The 15,523-nt window shown below is 54.6% G+C and overlaps 1 protein-coding gene across 1 annotated transcript; it reads right to left on the reverse strand.

Moving 5' to 3' along the window:
- Positions 1 to 4,762: 4,762 nt before the first annotated feature.
- Positions 4,763 to 15,225, reverse strand: LOC119107335 (filaggrin). Its single transcript, XM_037230763.1, has 5 exons — positions 13,598 to 15,225; positions 12,651 to 12,841; positions 5,877 to 6,032; positions 5,497 to 5,629; positions 4,763 to 4,773 (listed from the first exon to the last, which is right to left on the reverse strand). The coding sequence occupies exons 1-5, from the start codon at positions 15,201 to 15,203 to the stop codon at positions 4,763 to 4,765; spliced, it is 2,097 nt and encodes a 698-aa protein (XP_037086658.1). The 5' UTR covers positions 15,204 to 15,225.
- Positions 15,226 to 15,523: the final 298 nt, after the last annotated feature.

A 15,523-nucleotide genomic window follows, 5' to 3' on the forward strand; every position in this document is an offset into this window, starting at 1 on the left:
TAAAGGCAATATATGCTGTTATTCTCTGTATACTTAGAAAAAAGTATTTAATCTAAGCAGCATAGAAGTAATTCAGGGGCGGATCCCGGGAGCAGGCAGTGGACCCACGCGTTTCTTCTCATCGGCAAGTGAAGGCCACCTGAGGCCACCTGAAAGCGCCGATGGCGCTCTTCTATGGCGGCCGTGGGAGGCCGCATGCATTTTGGCTGTGGGGGACGAGGACGATGTTAGCCATGAAGGACTTAGATCATCACATGGTCCAGAGCTTTTCCCTTTAACCGCACAAATCAATGCGTGCCTTATGGCCCTAGGAACGTGAAGCTTATTGCATCGTTTATCCGCTCAGCTGTTACGATTTGTAGCTGGTGGTGAGAGTAACCATGCCTTTGTTATGAGAGCGGAGCGAAGCGTCACAACGCAGAAAGATCAAAGAAGGCAGTCTTTTTGTTGTGTTCATCTTTTACTCACGTTTTGTTGTAGCACTTCGGTAAAAAGCCTTAAGTTTTGTTTATTAAACAAATTATGATACTACAAGACATGTAATCGAGCTAATTTGATACATAACTTGACTATTCGCCTCAAATTTGTTGAAGTCTGGTCTCGTCTGGTCTGGTCTGAAAAAGGTCTGCTTTTAACAAGATGTTGTCCATAGTTGCCATAATTTGCAGACTGGCAAATGTCTTAACTGCAGATATGCACTATACTTTTTAACACCGGAATACTCTAAGCTTCATAGTAATTACAATATGAGACAGTGGTTTTTAATAGATAAACCATGCAATTCAAAATGTAAAGCCAACATCTCAAATTTTAAGTCATCAGATATGAATAAGTAAACCTTAACACGCGCACGGGTGGGGTGGGGGGTCAAATTGCCTCTCCGAAGGTTTTTCCAGGATGGTTTCCGAACGGCGCGGCGCAGCCGCGTCAAGTTTTGCATAAGTGTAGACAATTGAATAGCGGATCGCTTGGCATACAAAATTTACATGTACCTTGCAAGGTCGCTGACCTATGGCAGGCTGGCAATTTCTGGGGAATCCTTCAATCTGATCCAATAAGGAAGTGTTAGACGAGGCCATACATCTCTGAGATGCTTTCTTATGCAACACGACAATTGAATGAGTAAATTACATTGACCTAAGGTCAGGTATGAAGGTCACACCAAGGCCAAAACCAACCTGCTTTGTTACTTTAGGGCTTGCTGTATGGGATAGTTTCTGGTGCTCATTTCGAATTTATTGATAGCAGGAACCACATCATACATCTTCCATGAACTGATGGGAGGTCAGAATAGGTCACTGACCTAATTGACCCCACACCCGAGCGAAGGGTATCTAGCCGGCCAGCCGGGCGCGTGTTAATGAGTGCCTTTGTTGCAGCTGAAATAACATGCAGCAAAACTGGTTTTGTGGCCATCTTTACCTAAGCTACGTTTGGAAGGGAGATATTGTTTTGTGGAGCATACTCACCATTGCCCTTGACAGAGGGCAACCATGACAATCAGAATAAATTGTCCAAAGTCATTTGGGGGTTTTTGACTCATGTGTTGTTAACTGTCTGGTGTCAACAAGCTGACACAAACTAACTGGACCAAAACCTAAGTTGAAACCAGCCAAAAAATGTCATGTCTTTATCACAAGTGCTTCTGTCAAGAACTAGGTGGGGTGAGTTAAGATGATGTTCAGCATACGGGCTAACCTAAGTTAGACAAAGTCGGTTAATTTCATGACAAGTGGCAATAGGAACGTTGCAAGAATCAGTGACTCACAAATGCTGCTGTGATACAAATATATTGGATACGATCAGATAAGGTAGGCCTCTTTTAGGCTAGGCTCAGTTGGGTTACTTTCATGGAAATAAGCATTTGTATTTTGCAAGAAACAGTGACATGATATTTATATTTTTTGACCCTATATCAACAGAAACGAGATGTATGGCTGTGATGTTTGGTTTGATGTGCTGATGTGCAGTAATCCAAGGCTTTTTTGTCTGAATACTTTATCCTTGTTGAATTTTTTTTCTTAACTTCCTTTGCTATCGTTTGTGTCTAAAAAATCCTGTGGAAGGGGAGTGCAAAGTGCAGCATAAAAACATTGTTGTCACGTAGTTTTTGATGCTCATTACACCATTTGAAATTACTATTCTTCGATGCGTTTTGTTTCACTGTAATGACCTAAGATGCTAAAAAAGCATTTTGTCATGCTTTTCTGATTCTGCATTCATGCCAACTTGAAACATATGTGTTAAATGGGGTAACTCCCGCTGACTCATGAGTTCCAACTTTTGTAACTTAAATTTGTCACTGCTATACAGTCTTTTTGGGGTAAGATTTTTCACCCCCATCCTAGTTCAAAAGCGGTTGTAGCTCACTGGCTCTGTGTGGCGTCAGAGTCACGTGAGGTCTGGCCAACAGGAGGCGGGCAGATGACGAGCCATACCTCTGGGGCGGCCTGAGACGCCCAACGGCTGGAAGGCCGCTCCCACGCGGCTGCATGGGGGTGGAGGGGGGGGGGGGGGGGCAGTCGTGTCTGCACCGGCGGCGAGCGGACTATCGTCACAGCTACCGAGGCACCGCTTCCGTGGCGTGAGCTACAGAGCGAGCCGTGCGCACTGCACCATGCTCGACCCTTCCCTCCACCCACCAGCACGTCATGTACCCGAGAGCAGGGCCAGGAGCTAATGACGAGCCAGCGCCAACGGTTACCCGCGCCCGGTAGGATGCGCAGCGAACACGAAGCGTGCCGTCTCGAATCTTACCGCCCGATAATTCCAAAGACACATTTCATCTAAAAAATGGTAGATTTTCCCAACTAGGGTTTATGTGTCGCATTTTAGCGTGCTTGATTTTAATCAATGCTACCCTGGTGTCGTCATTTCATCCTGTTTCCCATGCTGTATAAGCTCAGATCCCACGCAACCTACGCTATTTAAAACCATGCCGCTCGGATGCCTAGCACATCGACCCCATGTGCAAGGCTTGGTACCACTGCTGCTGTGAATGCATCTGGTCATGTTATGGGTTCTCAAATTCTGTCCAAATAGTCAGCGCCCGCCCGTTAGTCTGCCGTATTTGACTTTGCACCGTGACCCAACAAAGATAACACTGCGGAAGACTAAGCAGTGCACAGTCTGCAAAGCGGTCACTACGCAGCCTTCAAGAGACGACACGGACCGACTCCGCACGCCCCAGTCACGAGCCGCTGACGGACATAACACGCAGCGGGAGTCCGCGACAGGGGTCTAGGGTCAGTACAGTCGCTGACGTGCCGTCCCGTCTGATGCCTCCTTGCGAGGCTACGCACGGACCATAGCGACAGAGAAAAGGAGAATCGGACCCACCTGACACGGTCTGGCTTTACGCACACCCAGCGGTCCAGAGTGACTCCATCGTTAAGAGGCTAGACAGGTCGCCTTTCGTTGCTGACCATTCAGAAATTCATTATATATATATATATATATATATATATATATATATATATATATAATTTATAGGCCTGCTAAGACCATTAGTTTTACTCAGGCAGAGCGTTAGCCTCGAGTGGATCGTGCTTACCGTACACGAACAAACATACGGATAAGGATCGGCGGCAGATTGGCTCAGGCCCAAGTACACTGTCAACGTGTCATGCCAGATCAGACAAATCAGATGGGGTGCATCGTACGTATCGGGTCGTTATCATTACGTATCAAATGACTCCGCCTGGAATCAAACCACAGAGCTGAAGTTGGCAACGCTATGGCAAAGCGGTCCACAAACGCTAGAAAATGAGACTTTGACGACATTCAAGAAAAGGCCAAATTTTTGAATGAGACGAACATCTGATATCATCATACATTCAGTTTTCGTACATTGCGTTTTTCTTTCATGGAGCTGAGCTGAACTGCACAAGTACAACCCAGCCGCTTCAGTAGAACCATGCGCGATCGAACGCCATGGATAGGCAGGTGAGACCGCCACATCACAACAGGGTTTGTCCGACCCTGCTGTTTCCAGTGCTGATAAAAAATAAAACGCACAATACACTACGGCTTATACGCGTATTCACATGTGTGTGTGTGTGCATGTGTGTAGGGGGCGTATAGGTCATTCACATGGTTGTTTATCTAACAGGGAGTCTGCAAAGTACCGTTAGGATATGCCCCAACGGAACAGAGGGGAGAGTAGGGACGAGCGTAAGGCCGCCCGCTTGGCTGGAGGACTGGTGCGTGACCGGAAACGTTCCTGAGTTCGTCCCGGGGGGAGGGGTGAGGACAGCCTCGAAAGCCGGACTCTCTCCATGTCCGGACCACCACAGAGATACGCGAGCGTCTCGAAGCTTCTTTCCCGTTACTGCCTCGTTGTGGCCCTCTGTTTCAGCCAGGAGCATTCGTCATATGTTCACCTTCAATGCAGGGATGCACATCAAAATGCTGCTTTGACCACGGTTAATTATCAAATTCATTGGATCCAATGAGACACAGCGGTCCCAAATGGACTCTTACATCTATCTGCTGCCGACGCGATAAAAAAGAACACTTCTGGAACGAAGCCTGGGGGACTCTACCGCCTACTTCAACCCCATCTCGGACTTCGGCCGAAGGCCACGTTGCTGCACCTAAGCTCCAGCGTGTGACGTCACACACACAGTGGGAGCTTCGCGGTAGCTGGGAGGTCGCCGTCGCTGGAACAGCCTGTGCGCCGTATTCTACGGCGTGTATCGTGAGTCAGCCCCCGCTGCCCGGCCGAGTTGTGGAAGGTGCCGAGCCGGGCCCGACGCCAGCCTCAGCCACCACCTGTGGCGGCTAACCGAGGGCACTCCGCACGGTCGACTCACGCCACCCCAGATCACGCTACGTCACGCGACGCGACGCGCGCGCGAAAGCTGCGCTTCATATTGCCAACATACCATGCTTAGCCACGCGCGGCTACAACTGGACGCCGCGCAAACCTGACTGCGCAGAGGCACGCGCACGCACTGCGCAGGCAGCGGCAGTACGACGTGCTTGCAACGCATGGTGGCTGACGCACAAAAAGACATGTCGTCAGCACCACAAAGCCCGAATGAGGTTGGGCAAACGCAGATATGCAGAGCATGATTTCGACGGGATCAGACTCTCGGTTGGACGAAACGAAGCTCATTCCTGCCGCGTGAAGTGAAACAAACGACTAGCCACATGGAAGAGCATTCCTGTGCAACAGAGGCGAGTCATCCCTGTAAAACGAATACAAGCGGGAATTTCCGCTCAGTCGTGTGGCACGCCCGTTACCCGCCCCGTTCCCGGCATTCATCCACGTGACACCCCAGGTAGCAGTCAGATACCTGCCCAGAGGCTTCAGCGCGGGGAGATGGGAGGGTCAAGAGGTAGAGACCATGTTAAGACCGTACGGCCAAAGGCCCGTGAACCGTTGCAGCTCAAAAAAGAAAACGCACAGCAAAGCTACAGATACCCGGTGAACCAAAAGTGTACGCCGGCGGCGCCACACGCGTCCCTGTGAGAGGGGGAGGGTGAGCTTACTGGGCACGGGCGGCACGGGCAGGACGGGCGGAAGCTGATGGTCCTCGGCATCGCGTCGCTGCTGCTCCTGCTCCAGCTGGGCGATACGCTGCTGCTGCATTTCGGCCAGCTTCTGCCAGCGCGCGTGCATCGCCTGCGGACCGGGCCCGGGCGGCGTCAGGGCGCGCGACCTGGCACCCAGCTGAGGTCGGCAGCCTCGCCGTCGTGCTCGCGCCACAACGACTGGCAAGCAATAGGAGTGGAGGTGACGGCAGAACCGATCTAAGTATGAACCGAACACGAAAATGCAACATAAACATTGTTGTGATGTGAGCGCTCCTGACTCCTCGCTGACCTCCACAAGCCTCTCGCTGCCGTGCTTGCACGGTGTGGCGACTGACCTGAGCCGGCGTGACCTTGGGCGCGGCGCGGCCCACCTGGCGGACGACCTGGTCGGGTCCGCGGGCGTGGGCCACCCGGCGGCGGCCAGTGGCAGCGGCCGCCTCTGCCGCAGCCCGCTGCGCCTCTCGGCTGGCTTGGTCCTGCAGCTGCCGCGCCTGCCGCACACACAGAGCGAGCGCGTGCTCAGGCTGGCCGCCCGGTGGAGGCAGCGCCGCTCCGCCTCCCGGCTCAGAGTGGCGAGGGGAAGGACGCGGACAACAGGAGCGCCCGGCACGAGGACACGTGACACGTCTAGGGAAGGACGGAACAAGCTTAGCACTATTGCGTGCTGTAGTGCGACGTTTACAGTTGTGTGTCGTTTGAACATACATGGAGCATGATACACATACACAGACACCTGAAGGAGGGACAGGTGTATGTTCTCCGTGGCCCATGAAAATAGATGCCCAAAAGAAGGTACGACCCCACAGCAACTGTTGACTTACGACGCCCGAAACCGGGATGGTATCACCGTGATCATATCGCTGTCGACCTCCGTCAGATACGTCTGAATCTTTGGCTAGGTCCGGAGACAGGCTCCGCAGACGTCAGTAGCGTGCGCCACCGGCTAACCGAGCGCGGGTACGTGCAGCGGCGTACGTACGGCCCCCAGGGGATTCGCACCGCCGGCACTGCATGTCGAGGCACCTAGTCCGCATCACAAAGTCCCTTATTGGTCAGTGCACGCTGACGCAACCGACCTCTGCAAAGCATCATCCGCTCTCTGGATGATGTGTTTTGAAACATGCCATCCAAACCCAGCGCGGCTGACGGACGGGGAGGAAAGCTCACATCTCGCGCAGCAGAACAAATCGCGCACGGCCAGAACAGCGCCGGCCGCGTGGTCGCATGGTCGTGGATTTTGAAGTCGAATGCATAGAGTCGCTACAACGTATGACGACTTCTCTCGCGCATTTGGTGCGACATAACGACGCACACGATCACGCCAGCTGAATTTTCTGCGAATGTGAAGAGCACGGCGACGTGACTAGAGTTGACAGCGCGCATCCACCAGCCAGTGCGTCGGCACCTGACAGCCCCCGCCGGAGCCGGTCCGTGCCGGCAGGCGGCGCGCGGACGGATGGACGGACACGTTGCGTGTAGGTCGCGTGTGTCGCGTGGCCGCTCGTCGCCGCCACCGACGGCCGCCGCCCGTCACCGGCCCACAATTCGTCGCGCTGAGCCGGAAGGCTTCGTTCGCCAGGAGCGCGGCGGCGGCCGGCGGTCGGCGGTCGGCGCTTGGGCGGGACGGGCCCCGGCACGACCCCGGTTCCGGCCGTAGCCGGCCCGGTTATACCGTGACGTAAGCCGCCCGGCTCAAGGTCACTAGGCCGGGGCCGGGCCGCACGCGCGCGTGGCGGCCGCGTCAACAGAGTAGAGGCGGGGAGCTCAGCCTGCTGCGGCCCGGCGACGGATAACCAGATCACCGGCTCGGTGGCGACGGCGGGAGCAGCCGCGCCGCCGCCGCTCCCGTCCCCGCGCTGGTTGGGGCGGGCACGCAGGGCGGGGCCGGACAGCAGCGCCCTTTAATCAACCAGGCTTTAAGTTATGTAAGAGTGATTAAATCGGTGTAAAAGGGCAACACTATGCCGTGAGACGTAATATGAGAAGCACTGTCAACCCACGTCAGTCTAAACCTAACATACAAAGAGGCCCAGGTCACCTGGCCGTCTTCATTGTCATGATTGCACCCGCGGCCTGCGCCAATCGCCAGGAGAGGGCAGCACATCGAACGGCGTGGCTAGGCCGGCCGACCCAGGCCCTGCGACGCTCGGTCGAGACCAAGCCTGGGTCGAATGGCGCATCGTCCGTCCCGCATCGCACCACGGCCGGCCGCCCGGCACACTCGGCCCGGCAGCTCGCCGAACTGGTGACGCGACTCGCGCGGAAACGGCGCCAGTGACGCGCGCCGGCGGGAGCCTTTCGCGCGGAAACAGCGCGCGCCCGGCTCAGCAACGGTATCGTGACGCGCGCCAGCAGGAACGCTTCGCGCGGAAAGCCACGCCGCCCACGGACGAGGCGGTCCCGTGACGTCGCCCGTCATCCGGCTCGTGAGCCGATTATGACAGGCGCCGGGCCGGGGCAGGGCCAGCGAGGTGACAGGGGACAGGGGCCGCGCCGGGGAGGTGTCGGGGGCAGGGGCCGGGAGCAGGGGCGCAGTATCGTCAAATGAGTTGGAGCGGGTGGAGCCTGAACAATAAGAAATGACGAAACCTATCAACCGAACTTACGCCAAGAAGCTAGTTTCTCCACGGACTTGGCCCACTTCCTTCTCAAGGGTGGAGGAGCCCCTCCCCAACTGAAAAGGAAACTACGCCCCTGGCCAGGATGCTGCCAGGAGACCGGGCGGGGGAGAGGGAGACGACAGGAAATCAGGACCAGGGCAAGGGCCGACAACTCGGCCGTTGCCTGTGGCTAAGAATGTAGTGCACATATACATAACAATCATGACTGCCTGCTGAAACGACTGTGCACGAGAAAACGGCATCCGGTAGGCCCTTGCAGACTGGTCTTATGTGTCACTAGCTGCGCAGTGGGTTGACGCCATTGTACTTCCTGGGACAATACTGAACACCGGGCAAATCTCAACACAAACGAAGATCTAACCACAACAAAAACCAGATCGTCTGATTAGACAGGACGAGCCAGAGACAAAGACCCACAATCTGCCAACACAACATTTCATAAAGCAACCTTAAAAGCCCGCTGGCTATCCCAGAGCAAAAAACTCGTCGAACAACTTCCCTGGTTTCGCAAGACGCATGGCCTAATTGCGGCCTACTTCGAGCAGATGGCGCACAATTTGAAATCTGACGGATCACAATCACAAGCTGATTGGCCGCATTTGAAATCGGGTCAGAAAAGCGCCAAACACGCTGGCTTACGCAAAGGGTGTCAGCTGTTATTGTATCAGGAGGTCGCAGCACTTCATTGTCTTACGTTTACTATAGGAGCCTGAGTAAGGCAGCTGCACGCGAGCCATCAGTCTGTGACCACTCTCTATCAAATCTCAGCTGAGTACAGAGCGTGCGCGAGTTCCGGGAACAAAGCCGAGAGGATAGCGGTACTGCAGCCGGCGAGGGAGCGGCGCTCGTAGCGAGGTCGCGTGCACAGAGCCATCCTGCCAGCGGCAGCTCCTGGCGCATATGCAGAAGGGCATTTTGCAGAGCGACCAAAATGTTAAGAGTTCCATCTCACAGCAAAAAAATAACACAGGCCAGTTTGGTGCTTGTTTGCAAAAATACCATCAACACTGATAACGGTGTGAACGTGCGCAGTGACGATCTTTTAACACATCGAGGCTGATCTGAGGCGTCGAAGTTTTCACTTCAAACAGCACGTCTGGAGTACTTCAACGACCTGAATCGACACCATGGTCACCTAATGATCACCATCGTCGTTTATCCTTTGAGGGGGCGTTACATGACGTTTCGGCATTGTCAATGGCGTCTATCAGACTTTCGTAAGCTAATCCCATGACCAGAAACATCATGCTAGCTGAGGCTGTCTGGATCTTTGCCATCTGCATGTTGTCACTGTTGGTGAAGCCCTTGGCAGGTACATCGGCACATTGCCACTCATGGAGGCGGAACTAACTGGACCACCATACTGGCCAACCGGCCAGGGATCCACTGGAAAGTGTCGATTCCACCGGCTTGATAAAGGGCGTCAAACTTCTGCTCAGCCGGACTCACGGTGTAACACAATGCGTCCGTTTCGTCTTATGGACGGCAGTGAATTTGAGCGACTGATTCAATTCGAACACGTGTCGCGAGGTTGCGTTTTAGTGAATCACTTTAAACAATTGGAGCTATGAATGTCCACAGGTCAATGCTCTGTCCACCCATATTCCTGGCCGCATGTTGTGGGTGCTCACTTTGGAGCATATTTCTTTCAATGTGCTGCAATGCCTTCCTAAGAGTGCCAGCTCAGAGCCAACAGTTTAATAACTTATTGGCTCAGTATCGGTCGCGGAAGCATCACATTACCGCTAATGGGGATGTCCAATAACACATTTAAGGCCTGGCAAAACCGGAGTTTTCCTGCAGGTAACACGACGTCTATCATTAACATGCGAACAGGAGAGTCGGTGGAACCGGCCGCTACGCTCCACCGCCGCTATTTTTCTTTCGAAGCAGCGAACCATGCAAGGCTTGCCCCCGGGGTTCCGGGCACGCCCCCCCCCCCCCCTCCCCCGCCGCCGAGGAGAGCCCCGTTCGTGTTTCCCGCCTCGCCCTGAGAATGGCCCACGTGACTTCCGTCTGTGCAGGTGGCATGATCCGAGCATGTGACTGTCTGGGACGTAGGTTTGTTATACCGCGAGTCCAATGGGCCGAACGAGATCAATGCACAGGGAGGCACCTCTAATATGCATATTTCCTGGATGCAAGGCGGCAAACAAAAATTAACTTTCAATATAGCGCCGTCCTGAATTGCATGATCTCAGTTCAACGAAAGGACATATTATAACTTTGTATGATAGGCACACAAATAAATAAACCGGTACTACCACAACCATTTTTTATTGTTAATCAAACTAAGCACACCAAATAGTTTAAAAGGCAGCTTTTCACGCCAACAAACACCCAACGGCTGAAATAGTGTCATATACGCCGTGTACGCTCAGCCACAACCTTAGGGCCTAAAAAGCTGGCCATTATGGGCGTATCACTGAGGTGGCTTCGCCTATAATAGAGTACATGTCAGGGTCACAGTCTGACCTAATCATTACGAAGTAGACGGAAAACCCTCGCAAAAAATGCGTGACAAATGGATGAGGGTAGCATGCTGCAACGCTTTATGTATTTCACTGAACAGCTTTTCTTTGGTTGGCAAACCTACAAAAATGTCGTGCAGTAGCCATGCTGTACAACGAAACCAAGAAACGGTGGGAATGGACACAATCGTTCAGGCACGGTAAACAATCGAAGGCATTTCAGAAATAGGCCAAACCTTAACATGTTAGCAATGCAACCGGCCCCCAAACAATAATCAGCTGGTCGGTAACGTACCTAATGACGCAGTTTGCTGATAAACCCGTGCGAACAGTGAGTGTAACGAGTCTATGGCTCACGCATTTGTTAAAGGAGCGACAGGTGCAATTTTTTATTGTAGCTTACGTGAGATACACAAGTGCCGTTAAGAAAAAGAGGCACCTTTAATGGCCCGCGCGTCTGCCCCTCGGCCTCTTCGGTGAAGGGCTGTACATGGAAAAGGGCCAGATTCCATGATGACATGGCTGGGCACGCCTAGACACGCTGTCCTCCGACAAGACACTTAAACGAAAGCAAGCTACCAGCATGCTTATACTAAACTGTCGTCCAACGCCCGCGGCACGCTGGCCCCCTATTGTCGAAAATTAAAACTTGAGGTACCTGCTGTCCGGCGCTAGGCTACTTACTGAGGCAGGCCTCTGGCATGCCGACACGCAACTTATCAAACGACGCGTGCGGTGTGGGTTAAGCCATGATACATGCACGTTTCTTTCGAAGCTGAGATCAGAGAATACCCATGCCCCCGCTGGTGGCCCAGCGCAGGCCATGCGCTCGATGCTAGGTGAGTGAATAGCGCGCGGACGGTGCGAGGCGACCGGGCGGGATCCATGGGAGACGTCGTGGTCCACATTTCCAGCTTTAAAATTTCGAACAGGGTTGTTGATTGAAATTGTTATCGAAAAAATATACATTTTTAAAAAGTATATTTGATCGGCGACGTCAACGCAGAGTACGAAAGTTGAGGAGGCGGGTGCACCACGGCGCAGAGGAGGCGCCGTGGATACACGTATGGTGGCAGAGCGACACTTCTTTACTAGTTACTATGCTCGCCAGTACATTTATAAGTTGCACGCATCTCAGTACTGCAACAGACACGTCCCCCATTGGCACATCCGACATCACCTACTGCCTCGGGGTATGAACCAGGGCAGAACGAGACTGTCACGACATGGGGTAGATTGGAACATCCCGCTATTTTCGGCGTAACCGCATCGCTAATCCCAAATGTTCAATTTTTTGCATTTCCTCTAACATGCTTAAAGACCAAGGGAACCTCATTGACCCCTCACCAAAATAGCGTGTCTATGAGCCTTAGGGCTCACAATATCCACGACACTATTGTGCGAAGTAGAATGCATCTATTTGTTCCGCTTCGATCAAGCGTTTTAGGTTTAACTGCCTCTCACCCTGCAAGGGAGGGCGGGCGCTGCGGGGAATCGAACCCCGTACCTCTGGTTTCCCAGACGCGCAGTGGTTATTGCCTCTGTTTATGCTTTCTCCCTCATTTACATTTATTCCCATCTCCACACTTACGCTTTTTGAAAGCATTCCAATACGAAAGTGTTTTTGCACCACAAGCTTTCGTTTGTGGCATTGAGCATAACAAAGTAGGCCCGAAAAAATCCCGACTCCTTCAGATTTCGCGCTAAAATCACCTACTGGCAGAAGGGCTAAAATGTTGTTCCCAAGGTACTGAACTACTTGCGTGTCAAACAGCACCTTACTGACACCGTTGGCACCGGGCGGCGGCGATGACTTTGCCATGAGCCTGCTCAGAGGTCTGTCGGCCCAGTACTGACTCAGTCCCGTTGTGGTCAGCCCTGTACTTCTCTGCTACGGGGGAGCCCAGTCTAGTAGCGGCCCTATAGAGGCAGTAGCCTGCTCAGCTGTCCGTGCCGAGGATGGTGGCCAGCCCTGTAGTGACCCTGGTAAGTGAAGGGGCCTGTCCAGTGTGCTGACCTTGTTGAGCGCGGCCGTCAGCTGGCCGCCGTCGGCAGGCGCGCGGTACTCGTTGAAGAGCCGCTCGCATTCTGCCAGCGTGTCCTCCTCGTCGGCGTCCGACTCGAGGTCGGACGGCTGCAGCAGACCGGACGGGTACTCCCATACGTCGGGCAGCTCCTCCAGCGCCGACAGGTCGGGCAGTGGCGAGCCTGGCGCAGCGGCAGCGTTACAGACGTGTACGCGCGCCACACGCACGCGCGCGCGCACACACACACACACATACACACACACGCACACGCACACGCATACGAAACACACCCAGAAAAGTTCATTGAAACACAATAAAAACATACGCCCCATAAATCACTGTGTTCAGACTTCTTACGCTGATTCAGCAGGCTTTTATTTACCTGGAGGTACTGCTTGAAAGACGTTTTAGAGCAAACATTGGTTACATTGCCACCAATCGCCAAATTTACAATCACGAGTGGCGAGTGCTTATGATCACCGTTGGTAGAGATACGGTTTCGATCACAAGCACGGCATGAAATGTCGTGCAATGGTAATATAACCAATTATTACTTTATAACGTTGCACAATCAGTACCTCCCGGTTGAATAAGATAGCTCAGCACAAGAGCTCTAAACGCAAAATGCCCAATGACTAGGAGCTCAAGGCTTTTCTACTTGCATCTAAGGAATCCACTGTTCTATGTTCCTATAGCTAATGTGTCATCAAAGCGGTGCATCAAGTGCCAGACGTAAAGAGAAATATCTCCCAAATTTGACAGGGCACATCGCAGCAGAATCAACTTTCGATGAAAATGAATGTTTCATTTATAACCCCTGCGAGCAAAAACCTGTACCATACAGCCCCTACAAACCACGGCCAGTCTAACAGCAATCAACATTGCGTCCAACGAAGCCCAAGCCCAGTAAGCGACACAGCGCGCGGAGCCCGCTCACCTGACCCGGAGTCGTCCGATGGACGGGCGTTACTCGGACCGGCAGCTGGCCCGGCGCTGCTCGGGCCCGGCTCGGCGCCGCCCGAGCTGGAACGAGAGCTCCGGGCCGGCGCGCCGTCCGAGGAGCGTTGCCTGCCGCCCGCTACGTCACCGCTCGTCGACGGGCGCGAGTGGCAGCGCTTCCTGCTGGACGACTCGGACGCACCGGACTTGTCTTTGTGGGAGGAGGAGGCGCGCTGGCCGTGTCGCCCCCGGCCCTCAGAGCCGACCGATTTGTCTCTGTGGTCGTGAGAGGTCTTCCTTTCACCTCCGTCCTCTCCATCACGTGTAGAGTGAGACTTATCCTTGTGCTTGCGGGATGACGACCTGTGGTCGGATCTCTCGCGCTCCTTTGACGAAGTCCGTTTGTCTCTGTCACGGTGAGACGACGACCTCTCACGCGGCTTGTCGCGCTCATGTGAGGAGCCAGACTTGTCTCTTTGAGTGCGCGAGGCAGATTTGTGACCACTCTTCTCGACTTTATCTCTACTCGTCGCTGACTTGTCACTGTGACTGTGAGATGAGCTGCGCGGCTTTTTCTCGTTCCGATCTTTCGACGAATGACGGTGAGACTTGCTTCGATCTGAAGATGACTTTGCATGACCTTCTCGGTCTTTTGAAGCGTGAACTTTGTGCTCACGCGAGGACGACACGGTGCGCTTATCACGGTCCTGAGAAGAGCGCGACTTGTCATGGTGCTTGTGCGTGTGCTTGGACGAACTATGCCCGTCGCCTGACGTCTTCCTAATCTCCGTATGCCGCCGTTTACCACTGCGGGCGTCGTCGTCCGATGATGTCCGCGACCGCTTCCTGTGGAGCTGGTCGTCCTCCGTCGGTTCGGACTTCACCACCACCGCGTCTTGCCGGGCAGCCTGTCCCCTGTTACCGTCACCACCGGCTTCCACGGGATCACCTGTGATACGCCTCACGTTCACGCCATCGCACCCGTTGGAAACTGAGTATTCACTTTGAACGGCAGAGCCTGCACTGTCCTTGCCCACAGTGTCATTGCAGACCTCCACCTTGCAAGCAACACCCTTATCGGACCACTGTGCAGCATCAGCTACCTTTGAATCCCCAGCAGCACACACACTTTCTATCACAGATTCTCTCCCGTCACGAGCAGATCCACTGACCACAGACGCGTCGCCGCCACGCGTCACTGCTGCTGGTGACCCGCCCTCCGCCGGCACTCCAGGCGCCTCAGCCGAGCCTTGCGGCGGACTTCTGACTCGGCTACAAGCAGCGGCGGCTTCGCTGGTGCAGACAGGGACGGACCTGGTGATGGCTGCTGGTACGATGGCGCAGGCTTTGGTGTTTTCGGGGGAGGCAGAGGAGGTCGTCGGGGCGGAGCTCAGCGCTGGCGAAGCATCGGGGTCGACCGAGCCCGGCTTTCTCGTGGGCCGGTACTCGGCGGCGGCGGTGGCGGTGGCGGCGTCGGTGTCCGCCGCGCCCGCCGGCTCGTACGGCTCCTCCATGTGCGACGTCGCCGTGAACACCACCGGCCGCAAGCGCAGCTTCCGCTTCAACGTACTCGTCATCTGGATCGGCTTGCTGCTCTCGGCCATGATTTGTTCGAGCAGGTCGAACTCCTCAGCCTGCTTGGCGGCGTTGGCGGCCGGCGGCGGCGCGGGCCGGCGCGTGGGCTCGGCCTTGCCGCCGTTGCCGCTGCTGCCGTCGTCGTCGTCCTCCTCGTCGGAGAAGCGCGGCTCGGCAGTGGAGCGGCGCCGCTCCAGGTCCCGCAGCGGCGTCGGCTTGTACACGGCGGACGCTGGCACCGGGTACAGCCGGGGCTTGGAAGCCGGAGCCGGAGCCGGAGCCGGAGCCGGAGCCGAAGCCGAAGCCGAAGCCAAAGCAGGAGCCAGAGCCGGAGCCGGAGCCGGAGCCG

The sequence above is a fragment of the Pollicipes pollicipes genome, unplaced genomic scaffold (genome assembly GCF_011947565.3).
Source record: "Pollicipes pollicipes isolate AB1234 unplaced genomic scaffold, Ppol_2.1 Scaffold_6686;HRSCAF=7923_pilon_pilon_pilon, whole genome shotgun sequence".
Classification (NCBI taxonomy): domain Eukaryota; kingdom Metazoa; phylum Arthropoda; class Thecostraca; order Pollicipedomorpha; family Pollicipedidae; genus Pollicipes; species Pollicipes pollicipes.

Coding starts and splice junctions, on each gene's coding strand:
- LOC119107335 (XM_037230763.1), bottom strand. CDS start 15,203: ATGGCCGAGAGCAGCAAGCCGATCCAGATGACGAGTACGTTGAAGCGG. Junction 6,033..12,650: donor TGACGGCCGCGCTCAACAAG/GTCAGCACACTG, acceptor TGTGTGCGGCAG/GCGCGGCAGCTGCAGGACCA. Junction 5,630..5,876: donor CCAAGGTCACGCCGGCTCAG/GTCAGTCGCCAC, acceptor CCCGGTCCGCAG/GCGATGCACGCGCGCTGGCA.